The sequence below is a fragment of the Sycon ciliatum genome, chromosome 1 (assembly GCF_964019385.1).
Source record: "Sycon ciliatum chromosome 1, ocSycCili1.1, whole genome shotgun sequence".
Lineage (NCBI taxonomy): Eukaryota > Metazoa > Porifera > Calcarea > Leucosolenida > Sycettidae > Sycon > Sycon ciliatum.
In genome coordinates this window covers 17778775-17801390 of record NC_088643.1, presented here as the reverse complement: position 1 = coordinate 17801390, position 22616 = coordinate 17778775, and the positions used below count along the sequence as shown (strand labels likewise).

Sequence of the window (22616 nt, the reverse complement as noted above, 5' to 3'; positions counted from 1 at the left end):
GGTTCTGTATCTGTTTGTAAATATTTGGTATTTGGCAAATGAAATCAGTGACGATTGACTGTTTCTCTAGATAAGTTAGCATCATGTAATGTTTAGGCGGCATGCCCAGTTGCTTTGAAGTGTACACGTTGTCTTGAACAAATCTGGAAAATAATTTGCTATAATTATGACGTGCTAGCTGCCCGACGTATCACTCATTATAGTAAAAGCCTCTTTTACGGGCGAACAAAACACAATTTGCCATGGCGGAGGATTGAAAACAAATCACATAATGATGACGTCGCATGTGATCAGACAGCAAGAGAAGCATAGCATAGTCCGCACAATCACGGGGCAAGGCTCAACGGGACATCCTAGCCTCCACGACAGCCAGGGAGGCACAGCCATCCATCACTCATTATAGTCATATCGAGGCTGCTATTGCCTTCGAGTTGCGTCAGCTGTGCGCCGCGATTTAGGTTGTTCACTCTGTTCAATCTCACCCGGCGGTAAGTCTTGGGGAACCCTTGTGTGCATGTTGAAGACCACCCACTAACAATACTCGTCGTTAGTGCACCAGTATCACACCAATTACAAAGGGCAATGGCGTTTGTAGTTGAAGTAGCAAACTTCTCTGTAGAAGTACTCTGAAGTGGCAATAGCAGACTCTTTCATGAATATATTTTGTAATGCACTACACTATTGTTTGAACCAGCTCTACCTCTCGGTATTGAGCACTCTCTTGGACAGCCTGGAACCCCTCTGTTTTATATTTTGTAATGGATAGTTTGTGGGCAATACGATGACATTGTACTTTGTACAGTATACGATGTGCTGTGGGCAATAGAACTGTGCTTGTCTCCTTGCTGCAGGAGCTGTGCGGTGAACTTAGCAACTCATATGACACTCGCATGACTAAGCCAGAAGGACGAATACATCTGATGTGTACAGCAGTATGTACGACTGTGTCCTGGACATTGGATTGCGACATGCGAACCTCATTCAGGTAAGACTACATGAATGTTGAGTGCGAGGGTGTGTCGTCAAGTCAGGTTGTCCACTGATCCGTACGATGTGCCGTGTGTACAACGCAGTCCCGGGCGCTTGTCCCCCGGCACGTGCGTCTTTCGCGCTGCCGCAGTCTTGTTGCGTTACGACAGGTGAATGGGCAGTGGGAGCTGAGCCCTTGCGATCGCACACAGAGTTACTTTTTCGTTGCCACCCACAGCTAGCACTGCATTCAGTAAAGCAGAGCTCGACCAGTACTGCATGATATGCACTTTTTCTGGGGATGCGGCTGACATGCACAACTTGCTAGTGTGTTACAGCACATGCATGGCATGTTGCATTGTAGCATGGCACCTGCATGGATTTCTAACACACCCCAGTCCTGGGTTGGTGGCTGGTCTGTTCGCTGGAGCCAAATTAGGAGCGAATGATGACATGTAGACGGCATGCCCTGTTCACGGCTGACAGGCGTATGTCAAGTTCAGGACTGCCAATGTGATACTGGAGGACATGGACAGATAGCCAGCCGATACAATGAACATTGTAGTACTCTTGTCGTTGCAATGGCGCTTGATCAAGAATGTGCAAAGTCCGTTCACGCACTGGGAAGAGAATGCACCCAGTTGTTTGTTGAAACTCCAATGTTCACGCTAAGGCCATCATTAGCCAGCACAATTCAAGTTGCTTTCTAATTGCTGGCTAATGACCGCCTTAGAGTGAAACTTTGAGTCCCAACAAACCACTGGGTGGATTTTTATTCTCAGTGTGCATATTTTTTAATATAATTATAATTATGGTGGCATTGGGAGAGGAAACAATACCCAGGGCCACTCTGAGCAGCTCAGATAGAGAGCGGAGTGATGTCCACACGCACAGGAGACGAGAGGCTGCCAGTTTCCACACCGACTAACTTACGTTCACTCACCAAGTGGTCACCGTGCAGCTGTCCGATGGAGGTGATGCTCGCTCAATGCGTGAAGCTTAGTACTGTTAATGTCACAAGTACGTTGGGCACACCGTCTCATGACTAGCATGCGGAGAGGAGAAACCTGTAAGGACTAAGGCCGGAGTCTAAGATGAAGACGCCATCCCTGGTGGGTGATGTTGGGATTTTGGCAAGTGCTGCACCTCTGTCCAAACGCTTCTGAGAGTGCATGGATTCAGTTCAAGTCATATTGATGAAACAGCTAACAAGCCTATAGCATCCAAAATTTCAATCTGACTTTAGGGGCTCATTTATAGGTTTTGGGGATTTCCTAAGCACAAGACACGTGACACTTTTGATGTTTGCATGACTGGATGCACGTGTACCGTGGTTTGTACTTCGAAGTACATGCAAAAGTCATAATCATGCCATGTCATTGTGCGAGTCTCTTGAACACTTTGTATACTTGATTGTATTGCTATGACATGCATATGAGTAACCCTGGAACCCTGAACGCATGACATCATCCCTCGCTGAATAATATTACAATATTGAGGTGTGGTACCAGGACAATCGAAAACTGCCTTTTGCAGATCACCTTGTCTTGAAGCAGCTATCAGAGTACATACATAATTATACATGAAGCCTTAAAGAAAGGACAACATGCACCACATCACCATCCCACCATGATATGAAGCGCGATCTCGAGATCAGTGAGAAGTGGGTATGACGTGTATTTTTTTCTTGAAAATCACTTTGGTGGTTTGCAAACTCCACACGTACACCACTGTCTGCAAGCGTAGAGAACAAAAGGCTTTCACCACAGTACACAGATACCTTGCCTATACAGTGAAGCGGTACTAGATTCGCCAAAAATAATCCGGCCAATGCTGCACATGGTAGTCGACTAGTTACCAATTACCACGTGCAGCATGGGCCAGATTTTTTGCGGAGTATAATTATTATAGTAACTGAAGGATCCCCCCCCCCCCCCCCTTGATAGGTACCCAAACTTGCGTACTGTGAAACGGTTAATTTTAGCGCGGGTGATATATTAGGTGATATATTAGCAATTTTATCGAAAGGAGTGTTTTCGCTTAAGCCGTGCTGCGGCAATCGAAATTGTGATCGTATAGTACAGTACTAGTCATTATTTTGTAACTCTGAAACTAGTACTTGGATCGCTGAAAAAAGTATTATTAATTTTCATCGCGAATTGGTCCAGATTCAGAAAATGCTAAAAAAATCCCGCTAAAATTAGCCTTTCTACAGTAAGACTCGGATCTACAGTGCCTATTTTCTTTGAATTACCTCTTCTTCAGCTGAGCAGCCCTCAAGCCCTCAAAAACAAAAGGTTGGGCACTTCTTCTCCGTTCGCAACAACCCTTTCAAATTGGTGCCATCGTGACTGATTCGTGAGAATAAAGAATTCAAAAAAATTCTACTTCGAAGTACCTCCATACATGGTGACAGTGCTGCCAAATAATTTTCGCCCAAAATCGGACACCCTTCTCTGCCAAGCCTGGCCACATGGTGCGCAATTTCTCCTCCGAAATTTTTTCCAGAAAATTCAAAATATCGCCCAAAATACCACGAAAAATCGCTCCGTTGCCATGGTAACTGATATGGGACCCCAACGTTGTCATGAATTTTGTATGTGTGTGGTCACATACTGTACAGAGTACTCGTACATGCCAACCAGGCATGTTACTCAAATAATTTTGCACTTCCACACTGGGACCACAGCCGGCCAAGCGCTAGTTTTTTACATGTACGGTACATGTACAGTTGTGGCAAGTGAAATCCGACACTTGGCATAAGGGACTGCACCATGCAGTCTGCAGCCCCTGCAGCCCTGCATACGTACAGTACATGTGTTACATACAACTTTATCTGTCTGATGACAAAACTCGTACTCATCACAGTCAAGGTTCAAAAGGTGCTGGCAAAAATGAATGGGGATTGGATGCCAATACTCCTTATGTGTACCATAATTGTGAACTGTGTGTATCTACGCTGTGAGTTTCGATCTGTTCGGGATGCATACGGCTCTATAGTACAAATTAGGTGCAGTGCATTACATCATTGGTGTCCATTTGTGGCGCTGTCCCCTATGGCAAGTGTCGGATTTCACTTGCCACAACTGTACATGTGCTACTGCTAGTACATTTGTGCCTTCAGTTGTGCTGAAAAGTGAAAATACAGGACTTCTGCATAGGAAAGTACTGATCCCTGACAATTTTGGCTGCTTTTCGGACGTTTCCTTTTTCGGACCGGTTTTCGGAAGAGCCTTCGAAAATCGGACATTGTCCGAAAAATTGGACGGTTTGGCAGCACTGCATGTACATGTATACCGGTACATGGCATAACAAATTTTTTTGCCCTGTATTTAAAAAAATTAAACTACAAGAATTGTCAACCACCACCGCCACCAGGTCCACTGCCCTGTCTGACCGACCTTGAACCTTGATACATACAGTCTAGTCATGTACAATACCGCCCTACAGTACTGTTGGTCGCCAAAGAACGGTGGGGGGGGGGGGGGGGGGTCAGCCTCCTAGCCTAGACCGTTCTTATTTTTTACGTACTACAGTCTATGCACAGTGTAGTCACTGTGTATACGTTGGTATGCTGTCCTTTGTGAAATTCTAGCCTGTTCGTTCTTCAGCGCCCAACAGTGCTGTACTGAAGTACTAGTATGCCATCAACAAAGCAAGTTTTCCGTAGATACATGCATGTGACTGACTACATGACTTAATTGTACTGTACCGATTTATAACCACTATGTAGGATTGAGATGTAAGATGTTGTTGCAACTTACATGTTTGTGTACCGTCATGTATGCAGGATTATTGATGTTTGAAAATGGTACAGTAGGTATCGGTTATAGGGTGGGTGTTTGCAAAACGACTTTCTATTCTTATTTCCGGTATTACACGCGATAAATCAAGTGTGACATATTATCATCAGGGGCGTCGGAAGGTATCTTAGTGTGGTACGGTCAGCCATCTGAGGTACAATTTACTCGTGGGGGAGTGGTGGCTGAGCCGAAAATTTTGGAATTTTAGATCCCAGATCAGTGTATTTTGTTGATTTCTATTTGGGGCAAAAAGTGGTACGGTGAATACCGTAGTGACCGTACCGTGTCCGACGCCCCTGATTATGCACTAGGTAGGAAGGCCATCATACATGCAAAGTATCGCTGCGCTGCTGTGCAAGCGGATGTTCATAGTCCCATAAGCTAACCATGTGGCTATGCAGCCTGAGTTAAAAGACAACAATAGTTGAACTTGCAGCACTACGATGCAATGCGAGCCGGATCAGAACTGCATTGACTTTGTACTAACCTGGCATGCTTTGCTACACAAAGTAAATTATTAGGACCGATATATTCTACAGGTGGAATCCTGATAATTCGAACCTCGAAATGCCAGGAAAAAAACTTCAAATTTTCCGGACATTCTAATTATCCAAACATGAACCTACAACACAATGTGTATGTCAAAATGCTCTCATGGTCACGCAGAGTTGCGCTATGAACCTTAGACACAGATTTCACGGATACTGAACTGACCGGCACAGCCTGTTCATGCAAACTGAACTGACCAGTACAGTGTACAGTGAACTTCGAATTACACTTTGCGTACTTCGCCATTATCAGCACAAATCCCACACATTTTCTATGTGAGTGAAATCCGTGGTACTTCTAATTAACCGGACATGTCCTGTTCGAGGTTCGAATTATCTGAAACTGATTTGATGTGGAAATCGTATTGAGAGAAATCGGTCCTGGAAAAACTTCTATGTTCGGTATTAATCCATATTCGAATTATCAGGATTCCACCTGTACTAAACGATAACATTGCTTGTAAGAATAAAATATTCACTTGAAACCCAAGCTATGATTACGAAAAAATGAGAGTTCATTCGCGTAGGCAGTATATTCTTTGAACGATCACACTGTACTGTCAGGCAGAAAATGTCGTCGGTCAATAATTTATCGTCCAACTCCAAAGAAAGGGAGTTCGTCCGGTTAAAAATTTCGTCCATGGATCATAAGAGTGTATTGAAAAGCTGGACAAATGGACATTAGTCCGGCATTAAATTTAATTTAGTCCAAAAGCTCCTTGGACGGAAAATAAAAGACGAGACCAGACGAATGTAATTAATTTACCGATTAGTATTACGCACTGTATGTACCGAAGTCTGGAAGGTTGGATGCTGCTGAAACCCACTGGGCACAGTCTACATGTATCTGACATCATAGTCTTCATAGAATCATAGATCATGATCATCAAAGACAAAAACAAAAAAAGTGCATCACTGACTTGTTATGTACTTGTCACGTGATGGCTTGTACATGTACATGTATGTCATTATACTTATAGTATTAGATAAACACTTAGTACGTAGGGTGTCCTCCACCTTGTTACATGCTGTCAACCAGCAACATGTATGACATTGTGTCACTGTCAGAATCCTTCCGCAAGTGTAACTGGTATGTAAGTTAGTTTGACAGGTTTACATGTAAAACTAGAAAAATGACATTCCTGCAGTGTGTGCCTAGGTCTTGCAAAGAGCCTTTACTCCGCTCTCAACAATTAATATTTTCGTGCCAACTACTTGAAGTGATGAGGCGTAGAAGTGTTAGAACATCATGCATTGTGCACTCAGTGACTGTGCATTGATTTAGTTTTCACACATACACTGTACAGTCATGTACATGTATATGGCGCGACTCTCCCCCTTGCAGTTGCATAACAAACTGTTACTTCAGCCAGCTCAAGCACCTGGCTCTACTGGCACTGCTGCACTCGTTGTCGCACTACAGACTGTCGCGCCTCCCGCGCCTCCCGCGCCATGGTACCGAAAAACAATCCACATCAAAACACCAGAGGCAGAACACCGCGATACAAGTGCAGTACCAGAGCTGGAGGAGTGGCTGTGAGGTGGCCCCATCTGGCCCCTGGCGCTGCAACAACTACAAGATGCCGTTTCGCGATGTTCACGCACTTATGTACATGCACAAGTATTAGTTCGTTACAGTCATGTAGAGTCTTCTACTAAAATAATACCAGTCGGTACCAGCCTACAACTAACAAGTAGCCCAGTAACTGTACAGCTGCAGTATGCGTCGTTCGAGCTTTGCAGGAAGTCTTTTGCTTTTACTTTTAGCGCTTGCGTGCGGTGAATACCCGTACCACCGGAAAGGCGTTGTTATTAATTTTTTGATGTCAAAATAAAGTAACAATAGTAATACCAAGACTAGAGTCCATAACCCCTGGTTATGGACTCTTGGTATTACTTACAAATACAAGTCTAGAGCGCTACCTATACCCATACCTACATGTAGATCCACCATGTACCATGTACCAGCCAACGACGCTTCCGCGGATCCGGCACAAATAAAAAAATTAAACAGTAGTCACACACACAGTCACTATGATTCCATGAATGCATGATTATCATGATCACAGCCTTCACCACCACGGCACTCATGCTCAGCCACTCGCCCGTATACGGAGGATCTCATCACTGACATCAGGGCGCAGAGATCAGACCAACACGAGTCCGAGTGCGCAGACGAGCGCCCACGATACTACAAAATTTAATACTATTACTAGTGGTAGTCGATACCATGGATACTGGCCTGGCGCGAAGTGCGCAGACTTCACTACGACACTAGCACTGTTCGTTCAGCTCAGATCGGGTGCAGACCGGTGACCGGTGCTTGCGTGGGCAAACACTGAAACAGCGTGTCAGCGAAACACGTACCGTCAACCGTCGACACCAAGCACGTCAAAGCGAGGTCAAACTCAAGTCAAAATCAAAGCTCCCAAACTCAACCCTGGCCAGCTATGAAAGTATGATGTAGTCCGTCGCAGACTGACAGTCTTTTGATCACCTTTCCGACAAAGTCATAGTCATTGTAGATACTTCTTGTAATCTACAGTCAGTAGTATACTACAGGAAGAGAGCCTGTGTTCATTTCCCTTGCGGGACCTAAGCCGGCTGGTAATGGTTGTTGTGCGCTCTTACACTTGCTGACTTAGTCTTGCAGCGCGAAGATGATACAGTTCGTGCTCCTGCTGTCGTGTGTAGCGGCTTGCGCTGCCCAGAGCAGGGGCCCTGGACCAGGTGCTGGTCCTACAGGTGTGCCAGGTATGCCTCCACCAAGCAAGCCTCCAACACGACTCAGTTTTCTCGGTGGATTTGCTGACGCGGACAACCACTGCATGGTACAAACGGACTCTGCAGAGATCGATGGCCTGCAATTCCGGATGGGAGGACTGCTTGAAATGAACGAGTTGTATTCGCCTCTGGACGACGAGTGTCGGACTTTCGGTAATTGGGGTGCCGTTCAGCAGAGTTTGGGCCTGCTGTACGCGTTGGATATAGCGGAGACCGTCCTTCCCCACCGAGCAATAGTGAGACGCATTCTCTCAGGTGAAAACGCAGGCCAGAACATTCTGGCAGCAACGATATTCGATTCCTGCGCCTCGGCACTGCTTGGCGTGACTTTGGCGCAGCGCTTTATCGCTGAATCGACCGTGTTTCGTCAAGCCACCCTGAACTCTGTCATAGAGGGTCTGGGCGAGGAAAGCGTCGCTTTACAAGGCAACTGTACCAGAGCATTGGAGGAGAGTGCCTACGGGGGCGACCCACTGGCGGGCATCATTGGGCCAATGAGCTCCAGCACTGTCATTGCTGTCTCTCCCCTTTTGTCCGTGTACAACATACCCCATATCAGCTACTGGGCAAGCAGTACGTTGTTCGACGACACGCAAGACTACCCATACCTCTTTCGCACTGTGCCGTCTGACCAGTTCCAGGTGGCGGCGATTGCCAGTCTAGTGGAGTACTTCAACTGGACTTTCGTGTCTCTGGTGGCAGCCGAGGATGACGAGTACAGTGGCAGAGGGTATGAACTGCTGCGCTCCGAAGTTATTGCGAGGCAAACGTTCTGCCTGGACGTGAGCGAGCGGTTCACCGGTCGGTCGAGCAGTCTGGCACGTACTCGACTGCTTGCAAAGCGACTGTCTCGCTCCCGTGCCCGTGTGATCATTGTCTACGCGCCAGTCTTAGCAGCACGGACATTCCTGCAAGCGCTTGAACTGGAGGGAGTGACGGATAAAATCCTGATCAGCAGCCACGACTGGATTAATCGATTGACGATTCGAGACGGCACGTTTGCCACGAAAATACCGATTATCGGCCTGGCGCCACGCCAGCTAGCCATGACCGGCGTCCGGAATATCACAAGGCAGATGATGAGGGACCTTAGAAAGCCGGACGTTGTCGCCAGATATGTGCAGATTGATCCATGGTTTCGGAGTTTCGTCGAGCAAGCATTACAATGCAAAGTTCAGCTTCAAAGTGATGAGGACGACTGCATGATTCGGCAGGACCGGGGTCCTCGACCAAGTGAATCTCCGCCTCCGACCCGCTCTTCAAGACCTCCAGCGTGCAGAAGGGCAGACTATGCGAGGTTCGTGCCACCTAGATCGACGGTCATAGCCGAGTCACTTCTGTCGAGCGTGGTGGCGCTGGGGCTTGCCATGTCGAATGCTGCATTTGGCAAGGACTTCTCGTCGACCAGGCTCCCGGATCGCATTCCACCGCCAGGCCAGGTGCGCCAGGAGCTTATAGACATGGAGCTGCCGTGTTCAAGTGGCATGTGTAAAGTGTTTACTGCGGAGCAAAGCACCAGACCATCGTTCTACATCCAGAATGTGCAGATGCTCTCCAACAATTCGATGGGACGCGTCAGGTACGATGCGGTGGCTGTGGGCGCCTGGTCGCCAGACCACGGCTTTCGATGGTACGAGGACGAGGAGTTTCAATTGCTGTCGTTCGGGAAATTCCCGCTGGCGGCAGACAACCTGTCCAAGGTTCTGGCCGCTTTCCCGACTTCGAGCTGCAGGCAGCTATGCCACCCTGGAGAGCGTCGGGTTTGCGAGCAAGGATTCGCGTGCTGCTGCTGGTCGTGCATACCCTGCGATGGTAACGAGTTCAGCAATGCGACGAACGCCGACCAGTGCGAAACTTGTCCGCTCGGGTTTACGTCGGACGGTACGGCGTGCTTTCCGATCGCTCCCCAGCAGTATGCGGCATCCAGCGCAGAGTACCTGGTGTCGACGGTACTGTCCATTGTCTTCCTGGTTGCAGCCATCTTCACACTTATCTACTATCGAATCTACTCCGACTCCGTCCTGATACGGGCATCAGATCTCGAGCTGAGTACGCTGACTTTGGTGGGAATGATTGTTGGTTTTATTTTCGTGCCGTTTGTCAATATCTGGGGTTCGGTCACGACAACAAAGTGCATCGTGAGTACAGTGGTTCCGGAGCCAATCAAGACGTTTGTGATTAGCACGGTACTGGTCAAAACCAAGCGATTCGACAGCGTCTTCAACTCGATGAAGATCCTCAGCAGGCACAAGCGTCGTCGTTTCCTGCTCGGCACGCCCATGCAAATAGTCGCAATCTGTGGACTGACGCTAGTCAACGTGATCCTGGGCACTCTCTATGCTATCATCAACCCGTCCGTAGCGATCACAGAGCTGGGACTAAGTACGGTGGTGGTCTACTGCGAGATCGAATACTTATGGCAAGGCCTAATGAGTGGTTATAACTGTGTGCTTCTCATAGTCTGCATTGTGCTGGCGTTCCTCACCAGAAAGCTCCCCGACGAGTATAACCAGGCACAGCTCATTTATCTGTCGTCGCTGACGGCCTTTGTCGTCTGGCTTGGTCTGCAGCCGGCCTACTTCGTTACTGGACGAGAGCTGCGACCACTCATCTCATCGCTTTCCCTTGCTTGCTTGCTGGAAGCGTTCTGGGTGTGCCTGTTCCTGCCGCGGCTGATTCAGATGTTCCGTAATCGCAAGTACCGCATGCCGAGAACGAAAGCCAGTGCCATGTCTCTCGGATCCAAGCAGTCGACGACGAACAGCCACTCATCCCTGCAAGCGTCACCGCTCACTACTCCCAATGTCAATCGAAAGGTGTACCTTCATTCACCGCTTGTAGTTCCGAACGAAGCGGATGGGCATTCCCGTGGTCCAACGCCGCAGCTGGCCGAGGCGTCCAACTTGCCGGCAAACCACCAGCAAATGACCTACGTTGGCCTGAACGTTCCGTCCGCAAGGGATCGCGGGTCCACTTCGTCAACGGGCTCGCAGCAGGAAACAACGTTAGTGTCTGATGAGGGACTCATGCCTGCGGATCGCAGCCCTTCACCAGTTGTAAGAACGAGACTGCACGCGAGCACACCGGATCGACCTTACACAGTAAGCAATGTGTAGCAAGAGAGACAACATTGGCTCAAAATGCCTCTTGATCAGCACTTGATTGACAGAACCGAGAGCCTTTCGTAGAGTTATCGGACGTACAGCGTCGCGGCTGATGACGATGTTATGCAAAGCTCATGTATAGTGTAGAATGTCGGCTTGAAACATTGAACCCTTGTGTGGAACAATCTAGAGAATTATCAATTATAGCATTGGGGACAGCGCCTCAGACGTTTGATTAACTGGATGTTCACCATGAGTCGTGACAATAGTCAATACCTGTAGTTCGAATCCCATGCATCACCATCTCCTTAACCTTAATGTAATTACAATTCATTTAATTAGTGATAGACAGTTTGGGCGTTGGCTGGGTAGCAGCTCTCATTATGACTAAATATGAACCATTAATGCCGCCCTATCCTGATTCAACAGATACTCTACTATAGGAGAAAAGTTCAGAAAACATGTGTATTTGTAGTGCTTTTCCATGCTTCTTTATGTGTGGCTACACTTAGCCTGCTTGAACATGACCAGTCAGGGTGCCGAAGCACCACATCGTGACATGATCCTAGAAAGTATTTAAAATTAATAACTCGAATGACTGTAGTATCACCACGCCATCAGTATTATACGTTTTCCACGATTATTACTGGGTTTATTAGCCTCAATTGTTATGTGTTTGAAAACGCAGCTCCCTTTGTGTCCGGGTTACCGCCATGTGTCCGTGCTGCAGCCATGTATGGTGCTGTGCAAGCTGTGACTCCTGACATGGGAGATGTTATGAATGTGACACTCTGTGATATTGCATGGCTTCAAAGTAATTAGTTGTACAGGCATGACCATTTATAACCTACCCTTTGTTGCACACTGATGTCAATGCTTGTGTGTGTGTATGCTGCCTGTGGCTCAACTACTTAGTAGAAGGGTGGCACTGAGCAGCAGAGGATACATAAAGTTACATGCATATGTATCACTGGTAGAACCATAAGTAGCCGAACTAATCATCAACATAATAATTTGATAGTCTTGGTCTTGGACGTCAGTTGTTATGTAAAATAATGTTTGTCACACAGAAAGGCCTAAAGCGCAGTGAATTCTGCATGCAGGGTAATCAAGGTAATGCATTTTAGCATTTTTGGGTGTTTCAGCGGATTGTTTGACTGGGTCAAGTGCTCAGTGCTCCCAGAAGTGGCCCATTCATTTCTGCATCTGGAACGTACTTAGTAACAGTACTGCACATAGCTGAGCTTTCTCTCTTGTACCACGTTATTTGAGGGTGTTCCCTGTGTTCGAGGGTATAGATTACGGCCGGTCTGCTGGACAAGCGTGCCTCACCACTATACTAGGCAATGCACTGCCGGTATCAGAACTTGATTTTGGAGCCAATTTCAAGTTTTTAGTGAATCGCCCAAAGTGCAGCTCGCCACGGAATAGCTTCTATAATCGACTCAAAATGCATGTTCTGATGGTGACAGAAACACGACAGTTGGTGGATGCGTTTTCATCAATCAAAGGCACGTCAACCAACTTCATCACTAATATCGCCGAAGCCGCTACATTTGTACTTCTAAATAAACGAACATCCTTACCAATTTTTTTCATGGAGAGCACTTGACAAAGTATGCTTCTGGTAGTTGCAGGGGGATTTGCAGACTCTTCACATTCCTATCAAGGTGTACTCCTGCAAAATTTGAATGAAATTCACTGGGGCAAGTATGTTTGACCATAAGGTTTTTGGTCCGCCACAAATGTCAGCCAATATTGGATTCATTAAACTGTGCTCCTAGATATTTCACATTGATTCAATGTGAAAATATCTAATGTTTAGCGGAGTGTATGTGTATGTGAGAAAAGGGAGAGAGTGTGGGTGTATGTTTGTGTAGTGGTGTGGGCATGTGTGGATTTGGCATTTGTCCCCAGCTCTATTCTATATCATTCATGCCGGAACTACTGCTGCATAGCCCCAAGTCTGAAGACTTGGCAACTTCACGCCTGCACCTGACTCTTGCGCTATGATACGCGTCGCCTATGACGCCCCTCATAATTTCCCACCTTGCTCCCCCTTATGTTCTGGCTGCCCGTTTTGGATCCATCAGTTGCCTGATGATCGTAGAAATACGTGAAACTCAGAGTTGTAACAAAGCTTCCAAACTCTCTCTTGTGTACAAGGCTCTGCCCTACATGGGCATTGAGCACTCTTCGGACAGTGAAGCACACCACTTGACTACGTAATGTTTAGCATATGAACCACACGACATGAAGGAATGAAGAAAATCTATCGGGCCAATTTCGGGAAGCACCCCGCGGAGTACTGATATTTGCGTTCCAAACCGAATGAGATTGTTAGTATGGGCAGCCAAGAACCCTCAAAGGAAAGACCAGCCACCCTAGTTGGCTTGACTTGACAACAGAAATCACTACTCAGTCTCAGGTACCTGAAAAGACAACTACATGTACATGTACATGTAGTTTGAATAGTACAACAGTAGAGACAAAACGCTGGGATGTGTTTTGTGCAAAGTGCTCCATGCAAAAATTACCAAAATTTCAAATCAGGTTTTAACATTGAAGAAGAGCTTCAAGTTTTCAACCCTTCCCATTGTTTCGGGACTGACAATATTCTGAACTGTCCACCTCTAGCTCCCAACACTGCTACACTGCGCTCTTGGCCCACATTCACAACACCATACTACATAGCGAGGAAGTTCGTTCTTGGGTAGATGCTCCATATCCTCCAGACTGCTGTTTCGCTCATTATTTTAAAGAGCTCCTCAGTGGTAGCCCTTGGCGGATTATGCCGGCATAATATTTGGCATAATCTTGGGATTTCGTCAAAACATTATGCTCCGGTAGAAATATACGGATTCCAACGTGCAAGGTCGGCATAATCTTTCGGTTTAGACAAAAAATATGCTTAGGGGCATAATACATGTACAGCTTTGTCAGAAAGCCTGCAGCTGTTTTTTTTTTAAATACCCCAGTTACGACTCTTTGACCTTGTCATAGCCCTTGGCGGATTTTGCCGGCATAATAAATAAAAAAATTATGCCAACAAATATGCTGAATTATGCTCGGTTCCACTATGTATTCACGCTGTACATAGAGGATTGAGAAACCACGCATACACACACGGCCATGCCCTAAGCATAATTTTTGTCTAAACCGAAAGATTATGCCGACCTTACACGTTGGAATCCGTATTAAAAAATTATGCTCCGGCATAATACGGATTCCAACGTGTAAGGTCGGCATAATCTTTCGGTTTAGACAAAAATTATGCTTAGGGCATGGCCGTGTGTGTATGCGTGGTTTCTCAATCCTCTATGTACAGCGCTAGGGTTTATCGGGTGTTAGCGGCCGTCGTGAGTTCCCTTCGGGAACGGATACGATAATTTACTTTTTTACTTTTTTTTTATGTACAGCGTGAATACATAGTGGAACCGAGCATAATTCAGCATATTTGTTGGCATAATTGTGGCATAATCAAAAGCATACTACCGTACTGGCAATATATGTTGCCGCGTAACGCGTAACGCAGGGGGGGGGGGGTGCGGCGTAACGCGCGACCAGGCTAGTGCGACAAATTTTCGTCAAGTTCGTAACGCTCGTCCGGCGGGGTGCGGCGATCTTTTCATTGCAGTTTGCACTGCAAAAAAAGGCTGAAAACTGTGAAAGCACGTGTACCGCGTGGTGAAAAGTTCAAAACTGGACGCAGCAGGAAGTCCTGTTGTTGTTGTTGTAGAAGTTTATTTAACGTCGCACCACAAACAGGCGATTTCGCCTCCTTTGATACATGTGGACGACAGAAGGAATGAGGGAGAGAGGGGGGGGGGGGGGGGGGGGGGACAGAAGTATGGAGAGAGGAAGGGTAGAAATAAATAAGCAATCAACCTCAGGGCTACACCAAAGCAAAAACGGAATGGGAACATACTATATACAAAATAGCTTCATACATATATTGCAAAACACGTTTACTATTCTTCAGTCCGCTATACCACAGAAACACACTAGCCGAAAAGCATTTAAACGGAGCCATGATGCGCTTTTAGCAGGGCACAGAACTGAAGGTGGCTGGGCTCGGAACGGAGATCAGGCGGGAGCTGGTTCCACAGGACTGCGCCGATGAACTGCATGGTCGCTCGACCCGCAGCACCGGGCCAAAATGGTACTCGAACGAGGTGTTGTGCTGCTCCCCGAGTGCGGTCACCAGTAACTCTCACGAAGAAGCTGGTGAAGAGGGAGCTAGCTCGGGAGAACAGACAACGACGGACAAAGATGAGGAGCTTAATGTTAAACATGTCCTCCAGGGTGGTGAGGCGGAGCTGTTCAAAGATCGGGCTCCATGTTGCCAATTTGAAGTGACGGATAAAAGGCGTTGGAAGCGTACGACAACCTACCCTGGATCATCGACCTGTAAAACAGGATCTTTGACGCCAGGGTGAGGCTTCGGCGGCTCCGCCACAGCGCACCTACTGACTTCCGCACCTGCTGGATTGTGTGATTGACGTGAGGCTCCCAGGAGAGCTGCCCATCTACCATTACGCCCAGGTACCGCGCTTGTTCCACAACTGCAAGGGCTGCATTCCCACAGCGAATTCGAATGTTATCTGTGTCAGGGGCTGGGCCTCTTGGGGTAATCAACAGAGCTTGCGTTTTCTTTTGGTTCAGCATTAGCCCGCGGTCCTCCAACCACTGCGACAGGCCAGTGATGGCTGTGCTTAGAGAAGAGCACACTTGTTCGCAACTGCCCGAGGCTTCAATTGCAATGTCGTCTGCAAATTCCTGGTTTGTGACCTGCTGGGGCAAGCAGCATCGAAGGTTACGGATGTATAGTGTGAACAGGAGGGGGCCGAGGACGGATCCTTGCGGCACCCCTCGACTGCATGCGACGTATTCCGAGCAATTTCCGCCCACGACTACGCGTTGAAGCCGCTCACTCAGGTAACTAGTGAACCATAGCTGGACAGTACCGCCGACCCCAATGTCGGATAGCTCCTGTGCCAAGATGGTGTGTTTGACACAGTCGAAAGCCTTCGACATATCCACGAATATCACACCTGTGAGTTTGCGCTCATACTTCGCTTTCAGCCAGCGATTGACAGCTAGCACAAGAGCGTCCTCCGTACTGTGGTTCTTCCTGTACGCGAACTGCGAGTCAGGGAGAATACTGTGATCGGTCAGAAAGGATGTAAGCTGAGCTTTGACGATCTTCTCGAGGAGGCGAGAAACGACTGGTAGTAGAGAAATAGGTCGATACGCAGTAGGCTGACAAGGGTCAAGGCCGCCACCTTTGAATAGCGGCGACACATTAGCAATTTTAAACTGACGGGGAACACACCCCTGACATAACGAAGTATTGAAAATGATGCTGAGCGAGGGAGCCAGTATTGATGCCGAGTTTCTAAGGACAATATCCGGCAAGTCATCATGTCCAGTTGCTTTTGACGCGTCAACGGACTGGAGAAGGGCCGTAATGTCCTCCGTCGAAACAGGCGCAAATTCCGTGAATGCTGGTGCTTCACGTTCGGCTGGTGCGTTGGCGCACAGCGCGTCTGGTCGTCCAGGGTCATGTACAACTTCGCCAAAAGTTCGGGAGAGGATTCCAACAGGTACTTGTGGTGGGCTTGAACTTTTCGCTCGTCCAGTCACCACGTTTATCGTATTCCAGAGCTTCCGTCCATCCTTTCCGGCCGACTGTAGGCGAGCTTGAAAATACTGATCCCTTAGCCTCCGATCTAGCTTGCGCGCGGCTGCGCGGAGAGTGCGGTGTTGCTCTCGCAGGCGGACATCGTTTGGAGAGCGTGAAAGAAGTCGGTGGGCCTTGTTTCGTTGACGCACAGCAGATACAAGTTCAGGACACAACCATGGGCAAGGTCGGCGCCTCGGCTTACGAGGAGGTTGTAAGGGGGCGTGACGATCTAGAGCAGTAAAAACCTTTGCGTACCATTCGCTTATCATTGCATCAACATCATTCGACTTGCTGAAAATCTCAAGATTGCAGTCCTGCAAGTCAGCGTTAAAATGCTCCCAGTTTATCCTCCACACTCGCCTCTTTCGAGATGCGACTCGTTCGGACTGCCGGGTGGCGACGATAATGTTGGCCACAAATGCGTAGTGGTCGCTGATGTCACACTTGATGACCGTGCATGTTCCAACTAGAGAGTTAGGGGCGAGGAGCAGATCTATTAGGGTGGAAGTTGATGCCGTTACTCTTGTCGGTGTCCGGATGTGGTTTTCCAGATCAAACCGCTGGAGCATGGTGTGCATCCGGCTGTGTCCCGAGCACATGTCCACATTGAAGTCACCAATGGCGACCACGCGGTTGTTTCGTCGCAAGGTTAGATTGTTCAGACTGATTTCTAGGTCTTGCCATACTACAGCAGTAGTGGAAGGCGGAAGGTAGAACGTAGCGAGGGTGATGGGTTCACCGGATTCTGTCTTCAAGGTGAGTATCAGATTTTCGATTAAGTCCTGACACTCGAAGGCGCATCATTCAGTGGTTGGCGATCTCAATGGTTTCTTCTTTCCCGAGGTCGTTTTGCGAAGAAGAGTAATATGTTGTACACTCATTAACTGTGTGAGTGACGGTAGTTTTTGGAGGAAGCGCTCTTCCCCTATGTCACTTTCCTTTTGATGATCTGTCTTTCTCAACCCAAGTGGATGCAGTATGTGCAACTGTCAATAGGAAGGTCGGAGCATTTGTCCATGCAAAGCAGAATATCAGCATTTTTGGCAAACGACTTTTCTATTTATCGATCATTCAGTCCACATTTGAGTTTGGCAGCACTGCATATATTCATTGCTTATCACAAACCCTATATGACAAGCTTCTTACTGCCAGCCGCGTAGCATTAAAGAGAATATTTTCGTTGGATAGAATGACTCCCACCACTCTTCTATACAGTCATACTAACTTGTACGCCCTTGAGAAACGTCTCAACTTCAAAACCTATGTATTTGTTTACCGCTGCCTGAATGGACTTGCTAGTCCTCTTATGCGAGACCGCTTTACCTTGCGCGCCCATGGTGCTCGCACTGCAGCCACCACCCGTGGCCAAGTCTCTGCTGCTCTTGTTCTGCCCCCCGCTAACACCCGATATGGCTTTAGTGCAATTTCTTATTTGGGCGCTGCCAGGTGGAATACACTTCCACCGGCTTGCCGCATGTCTAGTTCACCAGCTGAATTTCGCTCATCCATCAAATTATACCTAGGGTTCCCTGTAAAAAGGCGCTGACGCCTGTTGGGAATTCCCTAGTAAAAGAAGAATAAATAATAATAATAATAATAATAATAATAATAATAATGATCTTTTTGTGAACAGATCACTCTGATAGTTAAAATAATACAGTCTTCTATTGATATCGTTGTCGCCCTTTGCCGTCGGGTTTGTAACAGTTGGATAGCAACTGAATTTCTGTGCCTTCAATGTGGATGAAAAGAAAAAATGATGCGGCAAAAGCAAAAAAATGATGCGGCAATAGCAAAAAAGTGATGCGGCAATAGCAAAAAAGGACTGCGGCAATATAGAAACATGTGTAACGGCTCCTGTGCGACTTTGCATGTAACGCCCTGCGTGCGGCAAACATGTGCCAATGTAACGCTTCATGGCCTCACTGCGGCAACATATATTGCCAGTACGGTATTTGACGATTGGCCGAGCATAGTCCGCCAATGGCTACTCAGTGGAGGTAGAGATAACGAATGAATAGCAGATAAATGAGTATATTTTATAGGGTAAACGTGGCGCAATTGCGCACTTTCTACATGTACATGTGCATACAGATGGTGCTAGAATTTAGACAAGCGCGTGAAGCACCCCAAGAGGCCCAGCCCCTGACACAGATAACATTCGAATTCGCTGTGGGAATGCAGCCCTTGCAGTTGTGGAACAAGCGCGGTGCCTGGGCGTAATGGTAGATGGGCAGCTCTCCTGGGAGCCTCACGTCAATCACACAATCCAGCAGGTGCGGAAGTCAGTAGGTGCGCTGTGGCGGAGCCGCCGAAGCCTCACCCTGGCGTCAAAGATCCTGTTTTACAGGTCGATGATGCAGGGTAGGTTGTCGTACGCTTCCAACGCCTTTTATCCGTCACTTCAAATTGGCAACATGGAGCCCCTCACACGTCTAACGAAGTGCGCTATCCGCGGCTTCTTCGGTCTGCCGCCGTGGTCGCGCACGAGCCCGATCTTTGAACAGCTCCGCCTCACCACCCTGGAGGACATGTTTAACATTAAGCTCCTCATCTTTGTCCGTCGTTGTCTGTTCTCCCGAGCTAGCTCCCTCTTCACCAGCTTCTTCGTGAGAGTTACTGGTGACCGCACTCGGGGAGCAGCACAACACCTCGTTCGAGTACCATTTTGGCCCGGTCCTGCGGGTCGAGCGACCATGCAGTTCATCGGCGCAGTCCTGTGGAACCAGCTCCCGCCTGATCTCCGTTCCGAGCCCAGCCACCTTCAGTTCTGTGCCCTGCTAAAAGCGCATCATGGCTCCGTTTAAATGCTTTTCGGCTAGTGTGTTTCTGTGGTATAGCGGACTGAAAAATAGTAAACGTGTTTTGCAATATATGTATGAAGCTATTTTGTATATAGTATGTTACCATTCCGTTTTTGCTTTGGTGTAGCCCTGAGGTTGATTGCTTATTTATTTCTACCCTTCCTCTCTCCATACTTCTGTCCCCCCCCCCCCCCCTCTCTCTCTCATTCCTTCTATCGTCCACATGTATCAAAGGAGGCGAAATCGCCTGTTTGTGGTGCGACGTTAAATAAACTTCTACATACATACATACATACAAGCAGACAATCATAAGTTCGCACTACCGTTGCCACACCTACCTGCATAATGATATATTGAAGAACTTGACACCAGTGGATTATCGTGACTGTACTGAAGTGAAGGCAAGCCAAGTAATAAACAATGATTTAATAGGTATGAATTCCAAAATGTGATAAAACTTACAAGTAAGCAACACAAATGGTAAGTAGGTGGCACAAAAGAAGGTGAGACAACCAGAACGTGAGAACTGTGAAGCGAGAGAAACAAACTGTGAAAAAAGGAACTTAACCGACAACATCGTCTACTCAAGCCTCTTGTACGGTCAAAAATACCATCTTATTTTATGAAGTTGATTGTTCCAACTAGGAACACACGCTTCTTGCCGAACTTGACACTTGACTGACTCACGACTGCCATCCGGAGCACACGAGGAGCACGTCGCACCTTCCACTCGGCAAACCTGCAAGAAAGCACCACTCCCTGCTCAATACACGGTGTTTCGGGGAATTCACCTCTCATCAGTCGAGCTTGAGTAGGCTGAGGAAGATTGTGCCTGAAAAGCACCACTTATATACTGCTCTCCAGGCCAAACCATCACCAGGGATACAAACTTACAGAGACGCTTTGTTTCCAGCGCGACAAACACCTCGTGAAGCTCCAGGTAGCAGTGAAACACCGTGAGCAGGGAGTGGTGCTTTCTTGCAGGTTTGCCGAGTGGAAGGTGCGACGTGCTCCTCGTGTGCTCCGGATGGCAGTCGTGAGTCAGTCAAGTGTCAAGTTCGGCAAGAAGCGTGTGTTCCTAGTTGGAACAATCAACTTCATGACTATTACCGCCGAAGTCGCAACTTCTAAGTTCGTATTGTTGTCCCTCACGCGGACGTGCGACTAGTTGTTGGAGGTGACAGCGTTGCGAATAGCTATACTGGCTCTCAACGTCTGTTTATCACAACTCCATGAGCGACTCTGACTCACGCTGCTACCTGGAGCTTCACGAGGTGTTTGTCGCGCTGGAAACAAAGCGTCTCTGTAAGTTTGTATCCCTGGTGATGGTTTGGCCTGGAGAGCAGTATATAAGTGGTACTTTTCAGGCACAATCTTCCTCAGCCTACTCAAGCTCAACTGATGAGGGGTGAATTCCCCGAAACACCGTGTATTGAGCAGGGAGTGGTGCTTTCTTGCAGGTTTGCCGAGTGGAAGGTGCGACGTGCTCCTCGTGTGCTCCGGATGGCAGTCGTGAGTCAGTCAAGTGTCAAGTTCGGCAAGAAGCGTGTGTTCCTAGTTGGAACAATCAACTTCATGACTATTACCGCCGAAGTCTAAGTTCATCTTATTTTATTTTATTTATTTCACCTTCCCGTGGCCAGAGAATATAGGCCAATATGGAGGGAGGGGGCGGTAGCCAGCCATGGCAGTAAACGAAAACAAAGCAAAAAATAAGTATTACACATTACTGGAGGCAAAGAGAAACGAACCTCGATAAAGAATTAGCAGTTATTAGAACAGGAGCTTCATGTTGGCCTTGAAATCATTTAGCGTACAAGACGATTTTACTGATAGAGGCAGGACCAGCCAGAGAGAATCGGCAGCGAAAAACGGAGATCTGGTATAAGCTGATGTTCGGGCTTTAGGTAAAGTGCAGGGATTGCGCGTAGGACGAGTGGGAAGAAACCAGTTATATTTACGCAAGTGTGGCGGGGCTTTGTCAAGACGAGTAGAATGAACAACAATACACAGTTTTTGATCCGCTTGACTAGAGATAGGGAAGGTGTTAAACATATCATACAGCTCGGCAGAAGGAAAGTATGATGGTTTGCGGAAACGGACTTTGAGTATCCTCTTAACGATTTACTTAGTAGGGATGACCAGGCGGTTGAGCAATAGAGAAAAATGGGGAGAATATAGCAATGATAAAAAAGGCGAATGCATTCAAGCGGTAGGTGGGAGCAGTGAGACACGAGGTAGCCAACAGCTTTACTGACTTTGCTACAGATATAGTCGACATGTCTACTAAACGATACGTCTGATCTTATTCTCCGTGTGCTGTGTGTAGGCATCATTGAGTAAAGCTTTGAGGTAGTCATGGGTATCTTGTTCCGACACTTTGCCGCTCATGTGGTCAGAGACATTGATCCTCTTTTTCCGTGTGCTGTTTGCAGGCATCATTGAGACCACTGCGCCTATTGACTACGTCACCACGAAGTCATTCTCATTCACCGTGACGGCTACTGATGGTGGCGGTCTGTCCTCCACGTCCGTCGTCAGCGTCACAGTTCAGAACGTCAACCTGCATGCGCCGGCTTTCCTCAACGCCACCTACTATGCCACGCTGCCAGAGAACTCCAAGAATGGAACAGGGGTAAGTAGATTCCGGGGCGTAGATGGTCCCCCTTCTAGGGGGGTGCACAGCCGCATATGTGTAGGATGGCTGGTGTGTGTCATTCATGATCATTCTGTGCATGCTGAACCTAGGTCGAAATTGTTAGGGGGGGGGGGGGGTGCACGTGCCCCCGTACCCCATGCGGGCTTGATGGCATGGAAAGCCTTTCCTTGTTCTATTTCTACACCCACCAACTTTGAAGCACTACTGCTCTTCAGTGGATCACTAGCTATAGCCATGGTCATTGACAAGTGGATTGCTG

The 22616-nt window shown here is 47.7% G+C and overlaps 1 protein-coding gene across 1 annotated transcript; it reads left to right on the top strand.

Moving 5' to 3' along the window:
• Positions 1 to 7695: 7695 nt before the first annotated feature.
• On the top strand, positions 7696 to 11873 carry LOC135815867 (metabotropic glutamate receptor 3-like). The gene has a single exon (XM_065329217.1). It carries the CDS (start codon positions 7981 to 7983, stop codon positions 11218 to 11220), a length of 3240 nt encoding a protein of 1079 aa, XP_065185289.1. The 5' UTR covers positions 7696 to 7980; the 3' UTR covers positions 11221 to 11873.
• The last annotated feature ends 10743 nt before the right edge of the window (positions 11874 to 22616 follow it).

Coding starts and splice junctions, on each gene's coding strand:
- LOC135815867 (XM_065329217.1), top strand. CDS start 7,981: ATGATACAGTTCGTGCTCCTGCTGTCGTGTGTAGCGGCTTGCGCTGCC.